This window comes from Coregonus clupeaformis, unplaced genomic scaffold (assembly GCF_020615455.1).
Source record: "Coregonus clupeaformis isolate EN_2021a unplaced genomic scaffold, ASM2061545v1 scaf0228, whole genome shotgun sequence".
NCBI lineage: Eukaryota > Metazoa > Chordata > Actinopteri > Salmoniformes > Salmonidae > Coregonus > Coregonus clupeaformis.
Genome location: NW_025533683.1, coordinates 200,309 through 219,598, shown reverse-complemented (window position 1 = coordinate 219,598; position 19,290 = coordinate 200,309). Strand labels below are relative to the sequence as shown.

Below are 19,290 nucleotides of genomic sequence, written 5' to 3'. Positions count from 1 at the left end.
TTTGAACAAATCACAGGAGCCTTGCAGTAATAACATACTGTAGCATTCTGATGACAAAATGTCTATGTTGTTCAAACACTGAATCTCGGCGACATCACAGGAATGGGCCATCATACTGACTCCACATGTTGAGCATTGGGGATGTTATCTTTGAGTATACAATCATTATTAAAAAGAAGAAAAACTTCATCACACTGGTATTCTAGGCATCAATATTACCAGGGTACTGGAGTTCATCTATGTTTTAATAAGTATACTTTTTGCACCTGGTAGCACGGTAATGTGAGAAAGTTTACACTTTCAAATGACTGTACAGTACAATAACAGACTTCACAGAAATGTTTAGGATTTTTTTGGAGACGTGATTCTGGTGAACAGTATTTTTAACAGAATTCAGTTTCTGTTCTTGTCATGTGGGTCACTAGACAATGCTCTAAATGTAGGACCCCCCCGCCCTCCTCCCACCAGTGTACCTTTATGATATATTATCTTATGATTAGAAGAATGGAGGTCGGGACGTCTGATATTGTTTGTTGAACTTTACTGAAAGCATTACAAGGATACATACATTGTTGTTCACTAGTTCTTTAGCTCAACTAGTGCAAGAGTAAAACATGGAATGGAATCGTGAGTGTATCAGTTCAAACAGGATTTTCTAGCTCACTCACTCACAGCTTACACTAAAGAAGCCAGGCCTTTCACAGTGATACTCATGACAAGAGGAAGGTATCCAGGCAGGTCCTTCATCTCTGTCCTCAGTGTGTCCTCCTCTCTCTTCAGTGTAACTTTAGAGTGACCAAAGAGACTCTCTGCCCTCCCAAACACCTCCTCCTCAGTCAGAACAGCCAGACCTGCATCTCTCAGAGAGAGGGTCTCCCCACTCCCTGCTGCCACATGCTGAACCTGGAGGACAAGCAGCACAGGAATAACATTTATATGCTTTATTTTCTGGGTCATTCTTGAATTAAGTTGGCATTTGCATCCCTCGACTATGCAACAATGAAAAACACTTTAAAATGACAAATAGTTAGACATTATACATGTTTTAGTTGATATTGAACTGTTTATCAATGTGAAAACATAATGCAAGTCATTTATACTGCAAAACCTTATTTCTATGCATTGTTTAAAGTACTTATGGAAAACAAATTGGCTTGTCCCAGTAGTGATGGGTAGAGTGGTAGTGACATGTTTTTGGGATTTAGAGATATCTATTATTTTGAATGCTATAAAATAAACAAACTTATTTAATATCATTAGTGTTACCGCCTTGTAAATCACTCATTACAAAGATATACAAGGATCTTGAGCATTCCTTCCAGTGGCAAACTGTTATTAGGGTAGGGGTCTATATTAAATACAATTATTTGCTAATCACACCCTTTTAGTACGTCATAAATATAATGATTCCATTGATCATTTGGTGTGTTTAAATAAAAAGTGTCATTGGTGTAACTCAATTGAGATGAAGGGAAATTACACTCTGAGCAAAATGATTAATTACATTTTAGTCATTTAGCAGATGCTCTTATCCAGAGCTACTTACAGTTAGTGAGTGCTAACTGATTTTGAAACTACTCCCCATACATTATTTTTTATTTTTATTTTTCATACCCCCCGTGGGAATCGAACCCACAACCCTGGCGTTGCAAATGCCATGCTCTACCAACTGAGCTACATCCCTGCCGGCCATTCCCTCCCCTACCCTGGACGACGCTGCCAATTGTGTGCCACCCCATGGGTCTCCCGGTCACGGCCGGCTACGGCAGAGCCTGGATTCGAACCAGGATCTCTAGTGGCACAGCTAGCACTGCGATGCAGTGCCTTAGACCACTGCCCCACTCGGGAGGCCTTAAAAATAAAATAATTTGCTTAATAATTTACTAAAGGTTAAATGACCTTAGATTTGAGATGGGGTGGCCTTCAGTTAAGAAAATCCTAAATTACTTAAATGTGTCATTGGTGTTACTGTCAGTGGAGACGAGTCATTCAGGGTAGCCCCACAACTATCCAGGAGATGGAGCTGTTTTGCATGTAATTCTGGCTTTCATTCACGTCACAACATTATATTATATCAGTAAGCAAACACATTTGATTTGCTTGAGCTAATTAAGCATACGTGCTCGCTTACCGGTTGTATTGTTATTTTGGTCACTTTGAGTAAGACAGCTCCCTAATGCAGCTGTTTCAGCCTCCTTCAGTGATCTGTGTTGTGGAGAGGCCAGCCAGGGGAAAGCCCTCATTGATCTTCTCTGGTTGCGCACAATTGGCTGCACGTGATTGGCACATTCTCAAAGGTTCAGATGGGTGAGTGAATTCATTGGGACAGTGCAACAGCATGTGGTCCTCTGTAGCTCAGCTGGTAGAGCACGGCGCTTGTAACGCCAAGGTAGTGGGTTCGATCCCCGGGACCACCCATACGTAAAAATGTATGCACGCATGACTGTAAGTCGCTTTGGATAAAAGCGTCTGCTAAATGGTATATTATTATTATTATTTACTGGGAGACTCAGACAGCTGTTTCCCACATGGGTGCTGCCATAGAGATTCAATAGTAGTGCCCGCCCAAGAAGGCTTGATGTCATTTGCCACAGATAAATCGACGTTTTATCTCCGGTAGCTTTGATTGGATGTGTCAATTTCATAGTTGTTTATCGTCTTCTAGCTAGCTAGCTGAAAAGTAATCATGAATCATGTCAACTATCTCCTAGTAAATCATTTTCAAACTTTGCGTAATAAAGTAAATGTAGAGATAAAACATATTGGTGCTCATCAGCCAATGAACAGGCCTCCATTAAAATAAAGCAAGTTAGAAAATAATTCAACCTGAGTGGTTTGGATAGAACTTGTGGTGGCTAACAGCTAGCTAGCTACAACGTGTTGTTAATGATTCATGTCAGAATGTAATAACCCGTGGAACTGTACCTATGCAATGGTTGAAGCAAGGGAGTAGCTTTATAAACTTTGTTGCTTTATTCATAACCGGAGCATCTTGTTAACAGGCAGATGCAACTACACTCAGAATGGTGTTGGGCAGTGTCCCAATACTCTAACAATGATTAGCAATATTGCAGACCAATGCTGATATTGATTCTGAAGTAAAATAAACATTACTCTATAAAAGTATGCTGGACTACCATGGTCTTCCGTGCAATGAGAGCCAAAGATATGGGAAAGTAGCCTATTCACTGATCATAACCCATATGTTAGAACGTTTGTGTGTGTGGCTCTAAACACATTTCTGGGAGTGGTAATTATTTATGATGGTGCATTCTATGGTTAGTGTAGTGTAGTAATGTATCGATTCATATTCACTTTTTTCATTGAGTTTGCCCCACCAACATTTTTTTTTTTTTTATCGCCACTGGTTACTATCATTGGTGTTACTACTGCTACTGTTGGCACAATGTTATCATAATGGTAGAAATATTCGTTTATTTAGAATGGGAAGATATACCCAAATACATTTACATAAACAAAAATCTAGAAAAATGAAGTCCAGTCCATACAGGATTGGAGGCTCAATCAAGCAGGTGTGAACTCACCAGGATCTGCAGGGCCTGTAAGACTGGAGGACTGCAACAGGATCCCAACACAGAGATACCCTCATCTGTCATTCCTGCAGAAATAAATATGCACACATATAAAACCACAGTAGTGAACCTAGTTTCCCAGTAACTGATAAAATAATAACACAGAATCCTGTGAAAATTGCTCTCTATCTCACCGTCCATGGCACTGACAATGAGGTGGATGGCACTGAGAAGTGAGGATCTGATCTCATCCTCATCCTTCCCAACACATTGGTCTACAACATCCAGTATGGCCTGGACTGTCTCCCTCTCAGACTCTTCCAGATCACCCAGGTCAGGAGTCTCACCATCACACGTCTGATCCAGCTGTGACCAGAGAGAGAAAAATAGAGGGAGTATATTTAAGACAGAGTATGTTACAGATATTCTGGTTGATATAGTAACCCCCTAGAGTCAATAGACACACCGGTGCGTCAATCTAAGTTGCATAACAAAAAAATCCCCATCAAAATCCGTCAGTTTAAGCTAGAGATTTCTGCAGCATCTGCCAGTGTCGCACTTCCACATCTGCGGTGAAAGGTGGCAGAGCTAGAGCAGTGTTTGTCAGACCATGAGACGTCACGAAAATCGGTCGTCTCACAAAAACATCTGTAGCTTCCGAACTGTTGGACCTACAAACTACTCTATGGAAAGGGGAGACGCCCACGAATACGATGGTAATCTCTATTTTACTCTATGGCCAGCACAAGGGTCAGGAGACTCGTCTGAAGTCGGTTATGTCGATCTGTCAACTTCTGTTTGGTAGAGTCTGAACCGTTTGGGCTACAAACTAATGGGACCCCCCTGTGTAAATGGGAGATTCTCACGAGCACGATGGTGTTCTCCGTTTTGCGCTATGTCCCCCACAAGTGTCACACGACTAATCTGAATGTAATGGTACTGGATAAAAAATAATAATGCAAGTACGAAGGTACTTTTGTGCCTACCCCAAAAAAGGGGTTAAATGTGTAAAAAAAAAAAATATATATATATATATATATCCTGAGTTTTTTTTATATCTATTAGAATTAGGACAGACACTACAAAACCTTGTTTCTTATGATTTCTTTTTTTGACATTTCTGAACGTGTTATTCAACGTGTCTCTATGGGCTTTAGTAGTAAAGGCCAAAATCTAAATACATTTTTTTTAAATATATTTTTGATACCTAAAGGGGTCCTAAAATTCTAAATGAAATAGCTAAATGATCCATAGTATGACCATCTTAAAACAATTTAATATGTCAGCTTAGCACCCCTTCTCCCCCAAATATATTAATTCCTGCCATTAGGTGTGTGTGTGTGTGTGTGTTTGGGCCCTGTTTCTGTACGTCCCACTATCTAGAGGTCTTCAAGGGTCCAAAAAGTTGGTCCCGTTGCGAAATGGATCCGTGGCTTTTCCACTGGGCCCAATATGCATAAATTACCCATTCCGAATGGACCCGAGGACAGTCAGACCCGTTCCGAAAAGGCCCGTGGAAAAACAGACCCAAACAGACCCGCGCCGGTTCGGATCCGAGAGACCCATTCAGATCCGAGAGTAGAAAGAGAGAGAGAAAGAAAGAAAGAAACCTCCGACTGGACGCTGCCAGTGTCATCAATAAACAAGCGATATTAGCAAAATGATCCACATTTACGTATCCTTAAAAACTGCCTATAACAAACTACAAAAAAAAACGATTTGTTGTGTTTCGATGTGGAGCATATTCAAAACTTTATATTGTTTTATTGGTTTTTACTTTCCTAAAACAATAATTGTTCACCTCATGGTTCAGCTGTCAGAGATTTGAGCGCAAATGCATCAGGGCACTGCATGCATATAGGCCTGTAGGTAAACTGTATTATATTCATATTTTAGAAAATAAATATAAAAGTTAGAGAAGCTTAGGGCTAGCCCTAGGGAGACAGAGAGAATGATAGAGATATGCCGGCGCCATGTTCCCGACACCGACATTTCTTTATCCTTGACAGATAGGCTACTACTGCTATACAGATATAGGCATAAAGAAGGAAGCTAATTCGTTAATTTTCTGTCCGAATATTTTTTATAAAGATAAGTATTATATTGTTAGAATAAAGGAGTAACTCCGGTAGGTCTAAAACACTCTTCCTCACCTCAAGTTCAACTGTCAGCGCACTGCCTTCATAGGCCTGCAGTAGAACTATAGCCTAGTAATAGCCACACCTTCACTAAAGTTTCTTAACTTTATCAGGGTAATATCAGAAGTAAGTCAAGGCATTGTTAATAGGGAAAATAGGAACAGCTTATTATATTGCGACATTAAATTAAGTTTGGCGTCTCGCCATCTTTGTTTTTTCCTTGTGATGGTTTGAGTGCGAGTAGCCCTATAGTAGTAGCCCTATAGTAGTAGCAGCCCTATAGTAGTAGCCCTATAGTAGTAGCCCTATAGTAGTAGTAGCCCTATAGTAGTAGTAGCAGCCCTATAGTAGTAGTAGCAGCCCTATAGTAGTAGCAGCCCTATAGTAGTAGTAGCCCTATAGTAGTAGTAGCAGCCCTATAGTAGTAGCAGCCCTATAGTAGTAGCAGCCCTATAGTAGTAGCCCTATAGTAGTAGCAGTCCTATAGTAGTAGCAGCCCTATAGTAGTAGTAGCAGCCCTATAGTAGTAGTAGCAGCCCTATAGTAGTAGTAGCAGCCCTATAGTAGTAGCCCTATAGTAGTAGCAGCCCTATAGTAGCAGCCCTAGTAGTAGTAGCAGCCCTATAGTAGCAGCCCTATAGTAGCAGCCCTATAGTAGCAGCCCTATAGTAGTAGCAGCCCTATAGTAGTAGCAGCCCTATAGTAGTAGCCCTATAGTAGCAGCCCTATAGTAGTAGCAGCCCTATAGTAGTAGTAGCCCTATAGTAGTAGTCCTAAGGTAGTAGCCCTATAGTAGTAGTAGCAGCCCTATAGTAGTAGTAGCAGCCCTATAGTAGTAGCAGCCCTATAGTAGTAGCAGCCCTATAGTAGTAGCAGCCCTATAGTAGTAGCCCTATAGTAGGCCTAGCGGTAATTCTATTATATTGCATCAAACACAACATTACAGTTGGAACTTAATTTGGTCAAAGAAAATGGCTCAACAGAATTAAACCTTCACACAAGTGTTGAAAAGGCCTATATTGCAGCAATTACCAATAAAGGTGAGTGCCATTGGAGATCTTTAGTTAACTACTCTGTCTCAATTAAGGGCAGACAACATAACAAACCAATTATATGAATTATGCATGCAACGCCTATATGCCCTATATGCCTATGGATTAAGAACCATTTAAAATGTTAAAACAGAGATGAAATGGCTCTGTTATTTTTTACATGACAGGGTTTGGTCTTGGAAAAGAAGTCAGATTGTTCTATTAAAGAATAAACAAGTGGGCGGGACGGTCAAGATGTTAAGATTGGAAACAATGGTGGAGGAACTAACCAGGGAGGGATTAAGCTAAAAAAGGCGTGTACTATGAGCAATAATGGAACTGTATATAAACTGAGAACTGAGGGTTGGAGAGTTAGTTGCTCTGCAGACCACCTCGGCTCTATTGCTTGTGCAATAAAGTATATCTTGATTCTACAAAAACTCTGGATGTACTTTATTTTTTAATGAGGATAAGGACAATTTTCCACAACATAATTGGCGACCACGAAGGGACTGGAAAAAGGGATTAGACGGGTATTGATACATCCGGAGGAGGCTGAACGAACCACACAAAACACAGTGGCCACTGTAAAAGAGTTAAGCAGAGTTCTTACTTTTTAGCATAGACATTTGTGTGGTTTGGATCAGCTGATTCGGAGGTAATGTATCGGATGTCTCTCCCGAACTACAGGCTAAATTTAGGAAAAAACGGACAGGTACCTATGGATACCGCTCTAGGTGTATTAAGGAAATATAGTACTTGAGGGCTGAACGGAAATGTACCTGTGGATACCGCTTCGGAGAACTAAGAAAGTAGAACTCCAGAGGACTGAACGGGCGGGGTAGACTCTGTGGATACCGCCTTAGTATATTGCCAGGGATCTGAACGGGCAGAATAGATTCTGTGGATACCGCCTTAGTGTGTAATATTAGGGGTCTGAATAAATTGAACTGTGGATACCGCTCAACAAAATGAAACAAAACACTGCATATTTAAATAACTGGTTTAGATTATTAAATAGGCATACAATAATAATGATATACAATAATAATAATAAAACAAATGATAATACGAAAATAAATAAATAAAAGTTCGAAAATTGCATCAAACCTTTATAGCGAGTTGCACACAGTCCATTTGGCTGTGCCAACATTCTTCTCATATTTGTCCACTACAGTATTAAAACTTGTCCCACGGAGGACATTCCCCTTGTCGGCTTCTTTTCACTACACTCTTTCTCCTCTAACTTTCATTTTACTTCAATGAAAAAGGCCTCCATCTTCACAAATAACAGTAGCCAAGGCCAATACTCTTTTTACTCTCTATCGCTCCTCAGCAGCAGGGGCACGTTGTCAGTTTCAGCTGGACATAAGCTATATGTTTTATTGAGTTGCAATTGGAACAGATAAGAGGACAGGTCCAATCAGGTCCAGTTGGTAAATCAATTTTAATTGCACATACCCGAGAACCCTGGCAATTAGATCTGACCCAGATCCGAGACAAGTCCGAATTTAGGACCGGGACCCGAGTGGGTTCGGGTCTGGGTCCTAAATTCGGAATTGTCTTGGATCTGGGTCGGATCTAATTGCCACAGTTCTCGGGTATGTGCAATTAAAATTGATTTACCAACTGGACCTGATTGGACCCGTCCTCTTGTTATCTGTTCCAATTGCAACTCAATAAAACGTATAGCTTATGTCCAGCTGAAACTGACAACGTGCCCCTGCTGCGGTCGGATCTCGGATCTGCTGGACCCGTGAAGACCTCTACCACTCACCACACTCTCCAGCACACTGACTGCCTCTCCATCCTCCATGGTTGTCTTGAGGAGCTGGAGCAGAGAGGAGCGTTTGGCCGCTGGCAGGACTGACAGCAGCCGGAAATGACTACTCAGTTTCTCCAGTTCTGTCACACAAACAACACAGAGACCATTTTGAACATTCCATTCAGTAGACTACATGTTGACCACTAGACAGGAGACATTAGCCTCCACTGGCATTATTACCTTTGTTTCGATTTAGGGGGCTGTTGGCGTCAAAGTCGCACACCAGGTCCATAATTCCATCCTCTTCAAACTCATAATTTGACTTAACCTTTTCAAAGCCCCCATTGTTGCGGATGAGGCACAGCTCTGTGGACAAGAGCAGACAACAGCCATAACCAGTCACACACAGACAGATACAGTGGCTGTACTAAATACACTGAGGAACATAGAAGCTGGCGTGTACTTTATCATGGTACTGTTCTTACACAGGGACACTCAAAGTCAATCTTAAATAAATCATCCTTTATTGTCAGCGCGCTGGAGAGGTTCCAACAAACTTAATGAACCATAGTGAATGTCTGTCAGAAGCTCTGCTGGGGCAGTCCAAGCAGTTGTCTTATACAGTTTAAGTCGTTTTTCAACCACTCCACAAATTTCTTGTTAACAAACTATAGTTTTGGCAAGTCGGTTAGGACATCTACTTTGTGCATGACACAAGTAATTTTAACAATAATTGTTTACAGACAGATTATTTCACTGTATCACAATTCCAGTGGGTCAGAAGTTTACATACACTAAATTGACTGTGCCTTTAAACAGCTTGGAAAATTCCAGAAAATGATGTCATGGCTTTAGAAGCTTCTGATAGGCTAATTTACATCATTTGAGTCAATTGGAGGTGTACCTGTGGATGTATTTCAAGGCCTACCTTCAAACTCAGTGCCTCTTTGCTTGACATCATGGGAAAATCTAAAGAAATCAGCCAAGACCTCAGCAAAACAATTGTAGACCTCCACAAGTCTGGTTCATCCTTGGGAGCAATTTCCAAATGCCTGAAGGTACCACGTTCATCTGTACAAACAATAGTACGCAATTATAAAAACCATGGGACCACGCAGCCGTCATACCACTCAGGAAGGAGACACATTCTGTCTCCTAGAGATTAACGTACTTTGGTGCGAAAAGTGCAAATCAATCCCAGAACAACAGCAAAGGACCTTGTGAAGATGCTGGAGGAAACAGGTACAAAAGTATCTATATCCACAGTAAAACTAGTCCTATATCGACATAACCTGAAAGGCCACTCAGCAAGGAAGAAGCCACTGCTCCAAAACCGCCATAAAAAAGCCAGACTACGGTTTGCAACTGCACATGGGGACAAAGATCTTACTTTTTGGAGAAATGTCCTCTGGTCTGATGAAACAAAAATAGAACTGTTTGGCCATAATGACCATCGTTATGTTTGGAGGAAAAAGGGGGTGGCTTGCAAGCCGAAGAACACCATCCCAACCGTGAAGCACGGGGGTTGGAGCATCAAGCTGTGGGGGTGCTTTGCTGCAGGAGGGACTGGTGCACTTCACAAAATAGATGGCATCATGAGGAAGGAAAATTATGTGAATATATTGAAGCAACATCTCAAGACATCAGTCAGGAAGTTAAAGCTTGGTCGCAAATGGGTCTTCCAAATGGACAATGACCCCAAGCATACTTCCAAAGTTGTGGCAAAATGGCTTAAGGACAACAAAGTCAAAGTATTGGAGTAGCATCACATAGCCCTGACCTCAATCCTATAGAAAATGTGTGGGCAGAACTGAAAAAGCGTGTGCGCGCAAGGAGGCCTACAAACCTGACTCAATTACACCAGCTCTGTCAGGAGGAATGGGCCAAAATTCACCCAACTTGTTGTGTGAAGCTTGTGGAAGGCTACCCAAAATGTTTGACCCAAGTTAAACAATTTAAAGGCAATGCTACCAAATACTAATTGAGTGTATGTAAACTTCTGACCCAATGGGAATGTGATGAAATAAATAAAAGCTGAAATAAATAATTCTCTCTACTATTATTCTGACATTTCACATTCTTAAAATAAAGTGGTGATCCTAACTGACCTAAGACAGGGAATTTATACTAGGATTAAATGTCAGGAATTGTGAAAAACTGAGTTTAAATGTATTTGGCTAAGGTGTATGTAAACTTCCGACTTCAACTGTATATGGCTATACACAGACAAGTTATATTTGCATGATCTAGCATAATTAATTAATCATTATTGTTTTGCTTCATTCGTGTGACCAACCAATACTGGTTCATAACATGTGACAGACCAATATCTCACGAGGCTTCTTCTCTCTAAGCTGAGACCTTGAAACAGAGATATCTTTTGTTCTCAAAACAAGGTCTGGGCGTACTGCCAAATTGCAGATACTGATAAGTGAGGATTCGTCCGATCCATCACTTTTATGAACACAGAAATGGGTTATTAGAACAGCACGTGAATAGAACATAGATATGTGTAGAATCGAAAAGCACCAACATTAACATTTCCATCACAGTACTTAACCATGCAGCTATACCTGGGATATTATTATTATTATTATTATTATTATTATTATTATTATATTGATAAACCATACACTTCCTCACCAAACTGTCCATTGCATTTGACGAAGAGTTCAATCAGACTGTAGGCCATGACAGTATTTGCAGGAATACCCAGTGACACATCCCTATCTGTCTGAGTACTGCCGCTCTGCTTCATAGAAGCCTGTGGAGAAAATGTCAAATCAGTCAGATACGTTTGGGACACAGATGACCCAGATAGTCACCTCTACTACACCATTACATTTTCAGTAAGTGGTTCTAATGACAAAAAACTATTTGGTGCCTTTTGAGAAGTGTAACTTGCTCAAATTTATTTTGGGATTTCACCTAATTTGAACAGTCTGTCATAAAGAGCACAGCTTCAACTTCATAAAAAAACATGTTTCCCATCAAGAGTTTTTTGTTTTTTTTATGACTATAGTAAGTGCCTGTTAAGTAACAAGGTTGACCGTAACAGGGTTGACCATTTTAAATCAGCCATAAATATCCTTGTGACAGAGGGAATGGAAGCTTGTTGTTTGCAGGGAGTGGCAATTGAATGCAAGCTTCACCATTTTTTTATTTGTATCTATGGATAACAGGTTTGAAGTCTTACGCTCGACCCGCTCAGTTTTCCACCACAAAATTGCCTAAAAAGAGTAGAACCAGCTTACCTGCTTTTACACTATGATTTCACTATTAGATGTTGAATATTTATTCAGAGAAAAGTTTCACCATATTAAAACGAGAGTTCAGTTCACGTAACAGGGTTGACCTTAAAATGAGGGACCAGACGTAAATGAATCACTAATCACATGAAATAAATAATAATCTTCAGAAATGACTGTCAAAACAACAAAAGAACTAGGGCTTTACAATGATGGTGAAAATGTGGAGACATTTTGGAATAAGTGGGTTAAAAAATTTCTAGAAGTCACAGAGGGTGCACGGACTGACATGTCAAAATGCTGAATTGTGGCATTATAGAAAGTCTTTATTCATATAAAAAAAATTGTACTTTAAATATCAAAGGTACTCTTTTCATGGAACGACCCAGCTACAGCATTCTGACTAGAGCAAGAGATAGCATTACCACTACTGAACAGACATCTGTGACTATTACCACAATTGAACAGACATCTGTGACTATTACCACTACTGAACAGACATCTGTTATCTGTCAATATGGTCTTGACATTTACTTTATTTATGAAGGCCTAGCTATCATAAAGTGAGATTATTGATATAAAAAAATCTATTTTACAGGGATCATCTAAATCTGAGTAACCAGAAATACAGTGCCTTGCAAAAGTATTCATCCCCCTTGGTGTTTTTCCTATTTTGTTGCATTACAACCTGTAATTTAAATGGATTTTTATTTGGATTTCATGTAACGGACATACACAAAATAGTCCAAATTGGTGAAGTGAAATGAAAAAAATTACTTATTCTAAAAAATAAATAACGGAAAAGTGGTGCGTGCATATGTATTCACCCCCTTTGCTATGAAGCCCCTAAATAAGATCTGGTGCAACCAATTACACTTCAGAAGACACATAATTAGATAAATAAAGTCCACCTGTGTGCAATCTAAGTGTCACATGATTTGTCACATGATCTCAGTATATATACACCTGTTCTGAAAGGCCCCAGAGTCTGCAACACCACTAAGCAAGGGGCACCACCAAGCAAGTGGCACCATGAAGACCAATGAGCTCTCCAAACAGGTCAGGGACAAAATTGTGGAGAAGTACAGATCAGGGTTGGGTTATACAAAAATATCAGAAACTTTGAACATCCCACGGAGCACCATTAAATCCATTATCAAAAAATTGAAAGAATATGGCACCACAACAAACCTGCCAAGAAAGGTCCGCCCACCAAATCTCACGGACCAGGCAAGGAGGGCATTAATCAGAGAGGCAACAAAGAGACCAAAGATAACCCTGAAGGAGCTGCAAAGCTCCACAGTGGAGATTGGTCCATAGGACCACTTTAAGCCGTACACTCCACAGAGATGGGCTTTACGGAAGAGTGGCCAAAAAAAAGCCATTGCTTAAATAAATAAATAAGCAAACACATTTGGTGTTCACCAAAAGGCATGTGGGAGACTCCCCAAACATGGAAGAAGGTACTCTGGTCAGATGAGACTAAAATTGAGCTTTTTGGCCATCAAGGAAAACGCTATGTCTGGCGCAAACCCAACACCTCTCATCACCCTGAGAACACCATCCCCACAGTGAAGCATGGTGGTGGCAGCATCATGCTGTGGGGATGTTTTTCCTCGGCAGGGACTGGGAAACTGGTCAGAATTGAAGGAATGATGGATGGCGCTAAATACAGGGAAATTCTTGAGGGAAACCTGTTTCAGTCTTCCGGAGATTTGAGACTGGGACGGAGGTTCACCTTCCAGCAGGACAATGACCCTAAGCATACTGCTAAAGCAACACTCAAGTGGTTTAAGGGGAAACATTTAAATGTCTTGGAATGACCTAGTCAAAGCCCAGACCTCAATCCAATTGAGAATCTGTGGTATGACTTAAATATTGCTGTACACCAGCGGAACCCATCCAACTTGAAGGAGCTGGAGAAGTTTTGCCTTGAAGAATGGGCAAAAATCCCAGTGGCTAGATATGCCAAGCTTAAAGAGACATACCCCAAGAAACTTGCAGCTGTATTTTCTGCAAAAGGTGGCTCTACAAAGTATTGACTTTGGGGGGCTGAATAGTTATGCACACTCAAGTTCTGTTTTTTTGTTTTATTTCTTGTTTGTTTCACACACAAAAAATATTTTGCATCTTCAAAGTGTTAGGCATGTTGTGTAAATCAAATGATACAAACCCCCCAAAAATCAATTTTCATTCCAGGTTGTAAGGCAACAAAATAGGAAAAATGCCAAGGGGGGTGAATACTTTGGCAAGCCACTTCAGTAGAACGCTTGTTAATCTTTCCTCCTACCTTCCCGCTCAGGGCCACAAAGGCGCTCACGTTGGCTCCTACATTGCCGTGCATCCGGACATTGTTTGTGACCGGGCAAGGTAATGACGTCATAATCCTCTCCGTCAAGACGCCTAACACTGCCCTTGGATTCACACGGGTCTGCTTGATCACAGGATGGGACATGTCCATAACTCTGCAGGAGGGACCCATTATACAGTATGTCAGATTTCATAGAAATCTGGAAACACTGGAAATCTACTTTAAAATTCAAAAAATGTATGTACCAATCATAGATTGGCACTTTAAGCTAAGATAATAGGGAAATCAGTGAGGATATATTTTAAGTATTAGGAAGTTGCGAAACCAGTACAGTTCCAATTCTTTGTTATCTGAAAGAACTTCAACCTGAAATTGTAATTTTTACACAAAATATACCTGCCTGATGTCATTGCAACCAGTTTTGCCTGCTGGTCTTGGGTCTAAATATTGACTCCTTGGGAAGGTGAACTGTATGATGTATTATGACTGTATATGACTGTATTGAACATACGTCCAGTATAGGGTAACTCACCTGTCTTTTGAGTAGTTATATAACTCCTTCACATCAACCTTCTCTTTGTTCAGGCTGCCAAGGGACAGCTTCTGTTTGGTGGACCATTTCCCTCCCAAGGTAAATTTGAAATCAGCCACCTTTGCCTGCACGTTTCCGTCTGCGTTCATTTCTTTCTTGTCACCAAATGTCCCACTGTAGTCCACAAAGTCACACTCCTTGACAGCTGAAGGAACGTTCAACATTAGAATGGAATCCTCTATGCTACTATACCACAGCATATATACAATACACTACGTTTACAAAAGTATGTGGACACCCCTTCAAATTAGTGGATTTGGCTATTTCAGCCACACCCGTTGCTGACATGTGTATAAAACCGAGCACACAGCCATGCAATCTCCATAGACAAATATTGGCAGTAGAATGGCCCGTACTGAAGAGCTCAGTGACTTTCAACGTGGCATCGTCCTAGGATGCCACCTTTCCAACAAGTCAGTTCGCAAAATTTCAGCACAAGAACTGTTTGTCGGGAGCTTCATGAAATGGGTTTCCATGGCCGAGCAGCCGCACACAAGCCTAAGATCACCATGCGCAATGCCATGCGTTGGCTGGAGTGGTATAAAGCTCGCCGCCATTGGACTATGGAGCAATGGAAACACGTTCTCTGGAGTGATGAATTACGCTTCACCATCTGGCAGTCCGAAGGACGAATCTGGGTTTGGTGGATGCCAGGAGAACACTACCTGCCCCAATGCAGAGTGCCAACTGTAAAGTTTGGTGGAGGTGGAATAATGGTCTGGGGCTGTTTTTCATGGTTCAGTCTAGGCCCCTTAGTTCCAGTGAAGGGAAATCTTAACACTACAGCATACAATGACATTGTAGACGATTCTGTGCATCCAACTTTGTGGCAACAGTTTGGGGAAGGCCCTTTCCTGTTTCAGCATGACAATGCCCCCCGTGCACAAAGCGAGGTCCATACAGAAATGGTTTGTTGAGATATGTGTTAGAACTTGACTGGCCTGCACAGAGCCCTGACCTCAACCCCATCGAACACCTTTGGGATGAATTGGAACGCCGACTACGAGCCAGGCCTAATCGCCCAACATCAGTGCCCGACCTCACTAATGCTCTTGTGGCTGAATGGAAGTCCCCGCAGCAATGTTCCAACATCTAGTGGAAAGACTTCCCAGAAGAGTGGAGGCCGTTATAGCAGCAAAGGGGGGGTCCAACTCTATATTAATGCCCAAGATTTTGGAATGAGATGTTCGACGAGCAGGATGTTCACGTACTTTTGGGCATGTAGTGTATCTATAACAGCCACATCCACAACCTGATCATTTTCATAATTTATTCAGAAAGGCAAGAGTAGGATAAATAATGAAAATCAATGGTCAGATATTTTAGAACAACAACAACCCATAGTTATTCTTCACTAAAGGGCTGCTCTGGTGCTTACTTGGGCTTAAAGGTGCATCTCCAGGCTCTCCAGGCTTCAGGACATCACTGAGGGTAAAACCAGGGGACTGGTATTTGGGTTCCTGCCAGAAGCATCTGTGCCTGGTCTTGACAATGAGTGATCGGAGATTCAGTTTGTCTGTGTCGTTCAGACTGGACACCGGAATCAGGCGTCCATCATGATCTGTGTCCTTCACGAAGGCTTTTGTGGCTTTGGAAAACATTTGAGAGATGGTGGTGGATCGTGTTTCTGGCTGCAGCAGATGACAAAGACACAAATGAGAAAGACATTTAATAAACAAAACTAGGATAAAGACATGAACACTCATTCATTACAACAGCTTCTGAGGAGCATTCTAAATACATTTCACACACATGAAAGATGGCAAGACACTCAATAATGCAAACACAATCTTTTTGAAAGGTTCCCTTTCCAGTGAAAAAGAGTATCAGAACAGAGTAGCATTGCTTTTGACAAGACAGGAAACAGGATATAAAGACAAACAGGATATAATTTCAGTCAAAAACATTGGTTGTGTATCATTCAAGGCTATCAATAGCATGCAGTCTGTTTTCTTACTTAATCTTTATGTCGCAAAAATCAGCAAGAGCTTCAATACTAGGTTCTCACCGTTTCTTCCCCTGGGTCCTTACGACACTGAAAGATTGTAAAGATACAATATGTTATTAAGAATGACATACTAGAATGTCTCAAATGCAGGGTGCAGGGAATTGGTCATACATTTTTATGTCCTTGGTACTTGCCAAATTACCGGGAATTATAATCTGGTTTGTACTTAAACTATGTAAAGAGCCCTGTACAAATTTAAAGGAGAATGCCACCATTTTTATACCTCATATTCATAATAACATGTTCCTAATAGATCATTTGCTGAATATCTGACACCTAATTTAGGATTTCAAGTCAGGATCTTTTAAAATTAGAAGTATTTTTAAAACAACAGAGATCAACAGAAAGCCAACAACCTAACATTCACTACTAATTCAAGTTTTCTGTAAAGCCAAATACTCTTACACTAAGGGTATGAAATAAACAATCAAATGAAACTAAAATAACACCTCTTACCCTGGACTTTGAGAGTTGAAAATAGTTTGATCTTGATCCAAATAAGCAATGTAAAGGGAATGTACTATTAAATAAGATGCAAGGTAACGTGTTTGAATTTGGCATATCTACCAAATGTGCTTGAAAATATGTCAGTCCAACTTCTGTTACTAACGAATTCAGAAAGTTGACACCAACGCTTTGTGCTTACCACAGACGTGTTGCCTACCACTTTAAACAGCCTACATCTGTGGTTATGCATGTGCGACTACACCCATACACAGATATCTAGGAGAACCCTTTTTGGTTCCAGGTAGAACCATTTTGGGTTCCATGTAGAACCTTCTGTGGAAAGGGTTCTACATGGAACCCAAAACTGTTCTACTGGGAACAAAAGGGTTCTCCTATGAGGACTTTTAGGTTCTAGATAGCACCTTTTTCTGTGCATGGCTGTGCTTCCAACATTATATTATCAATGATGTCACAGCTGTCCGACCCATATATGTATCCAAAGCATAACCTGAAAGAGCAGTATTTCATTATAGTATTTAATAACCTGCAATAGCTTCAATAGTTACCAGGTTTTCACAGTTTCTTCCTCCAGGTCCTAGAGATTCTGACAATTATTGACTTCAATCGCTGTGTAACATCATGGGTAACTCTGTGCATCGCCTTTCAGTTGAAAACAATTTAATTTCCGCTCTTTTGGTACTTTAAACCAGCACAGCAGGTTTCACCGATCATAGTGTGTGTGTTTATAAAGATGTTACTTCCTTTTTAAACGTCCTCTTCCCCATATATAAGAGGGTAGCTTACTTGTCTTTTGAGTCGCTAAATAACCCATTCACTTCCTCTTTCTCTTTCTTCAGTCTGCCAAAGGACGACTCGAGTGTGGAGGCATGTTCAGTCCCAGAATTAAAGTTTAAATCCACTGCATCTGTCGCCAATTGTGTCCCCACGTCTACAATGGCTTCTCTGCTGTAACAAAATGTCCCACTGTAGTCCACAATGTCACTCTCCTTGACAACTGACGGAAAGTTCAACATTAGCATGGACTCTGTTATGGCACAAAACATATATCTGTAACAGCCACGTCCATGACATGATCATTTTCCTAATCGATTCATACATAGAGTAGCATGAATAATAAAATCTAATAACTTTCTCAACAACAGCCTACTGCGGTAAAGAGAACATATAGGTTGTATAAATCAGCAAGTTTAAATACATGTGTGTAGCCTAGAACATTTCTATGTTAAATGATGGGCTGCTCTGGTGTTTACCTGGGGTTAAGGGTGTGTCTCCGGTGAGCACAGTACTGTATGTCAGTCGGCACGCATTTGTTTAGCTTTTTTCCAGAAAAAGAAAGTCGGTGGCAGGCGTTTGGAACCAGTGAGCGAGGGGTCAGTTTGCCTAAGTTGTTCAGAGAGGGCACAGGTATCAGGTTGCCATCAAGATCCATGTTCTTCACTAAGTGATGTGTCACTGAGGCAAACGTTGGCAGGTCCACAGGAAACAAGGAGACAGATGAGGAGATGGTGGAGAATAGTGTCTCAGGCTACAACAGATAAACAGAAAGGACAGACAAAAAACTAAATAAAAATGAGTCTAAACAAGCCTTCTCAATATAGCATTGAACCTAGTGTAAACATCATTTTACAAAAAGCTTTCCAAAGCATGTATTTCATATCTCTGTTGAAGCAATCTGCAAGAGCTTCAATACAGACCAGCTTCTCACCGTTCTTCCTCCAGGTCCTTGGGACTCAGTCAGTGGTCAATCTCTGAGAGGGATGTGTCAGTCGCAAGCCTATAGGAGGAGTGTCTTTGCCACACCCACTTCTCACAATTACACAGGAGTTGCATTCCAAATGCCTCCACAGTTTGTTTGCAAATATATTGAAAATGAAATACAGAAATATCTCATTTACATAAGTATTCACACTCATTTACATAAGTATTCAAAGTCAATACTTTGTAGAATCACCTTTGGCGGCGATTACAGCTTTGAGTCGTCTTGGGTATGTCTGTATCAGCTTTGCACATCTGGATTTGGGGATTTTCTACCCATTCTTCCTTGCATATTTTCTCAAGCTCTGTTAAATTAGATTGGGAGCGGCGGTGAACAGCAATCTTCACGTCTTTCCACAGATTTACAATGGTATTATAGTATCTGAAGATTATGCCTTTGTTAAATGTTTTTCATGAAGAAATAGAATGTTGTTTATGGTA

The 19,290-nt window shown here is 40.8% G+C and overlaps 1 protein-coding gene across 6 annotated transcripts; it reads right to left on the bottom strand.

Moving 5' to 3' along the window:
• Nucleotides 1-524: 524 nt before the first annotated feature.
• Nucleotides 525-18,627, bottom strand: LOC121558182 (gasdermin-E). Of its 6 annotated transcripts, XM_041871677.1 has the most exons (12): nucleotides 18,345-18,627; nucleotides 17,878-18,088; nucleotides 16,627-16,653; nucleotides 15,997-16,249; nucleotides 14,559-14,763; nucleotides 14,006-14,180; nucleotides 11,111-11,231; nucleotides 8,708-8,833; nucleotides 8,480-8,607; nucleotides 3,728-3,899; nucleotides 3,546-3,619; nucleotides 525-903 (listed from the first exon to the last, which is right to left on the bottom strand). In XM_041871677.1, the coding sequence occupies exons 4-12, from the start codon at nucleotides 16,217-16,219 to the stop codon at nucleotides 676-678; spliced, it is 1,452 nt and encodes a 483-aa protein (XP_041727611.1). In that variant the 5' UTR covers nucleotides 16,220-16,249; nucleotides 16,627-16,653; nucleotides 17,878-18,088; nucleotides 18,345-18,627; the 3' UTR covers nucleotides 525-675. The 6 variants fall into 6 exon arrangements, with proteins under 6 accessions (XP_041727611.1, XP_041727610.1, XP_041727609.1 ...); XM_041871676.1 differs by lacking the exon at nucleotides 18,345-18,627 and having other exon boundaries at nucleotides 16,576-16,653; nucleotides 17,878-17,899; XM_041871675.2 differs by lacking the exons at nucleotides 17,878-18,088; nucleotides 18,345-18,627 and adding an exon at nucleotides 17,640-17,868 and having other exon boundaries at nucleotides 16,576-16,653.
• Nucleotides 18,628-19,290: the final 663 nt, after the last annotated feature.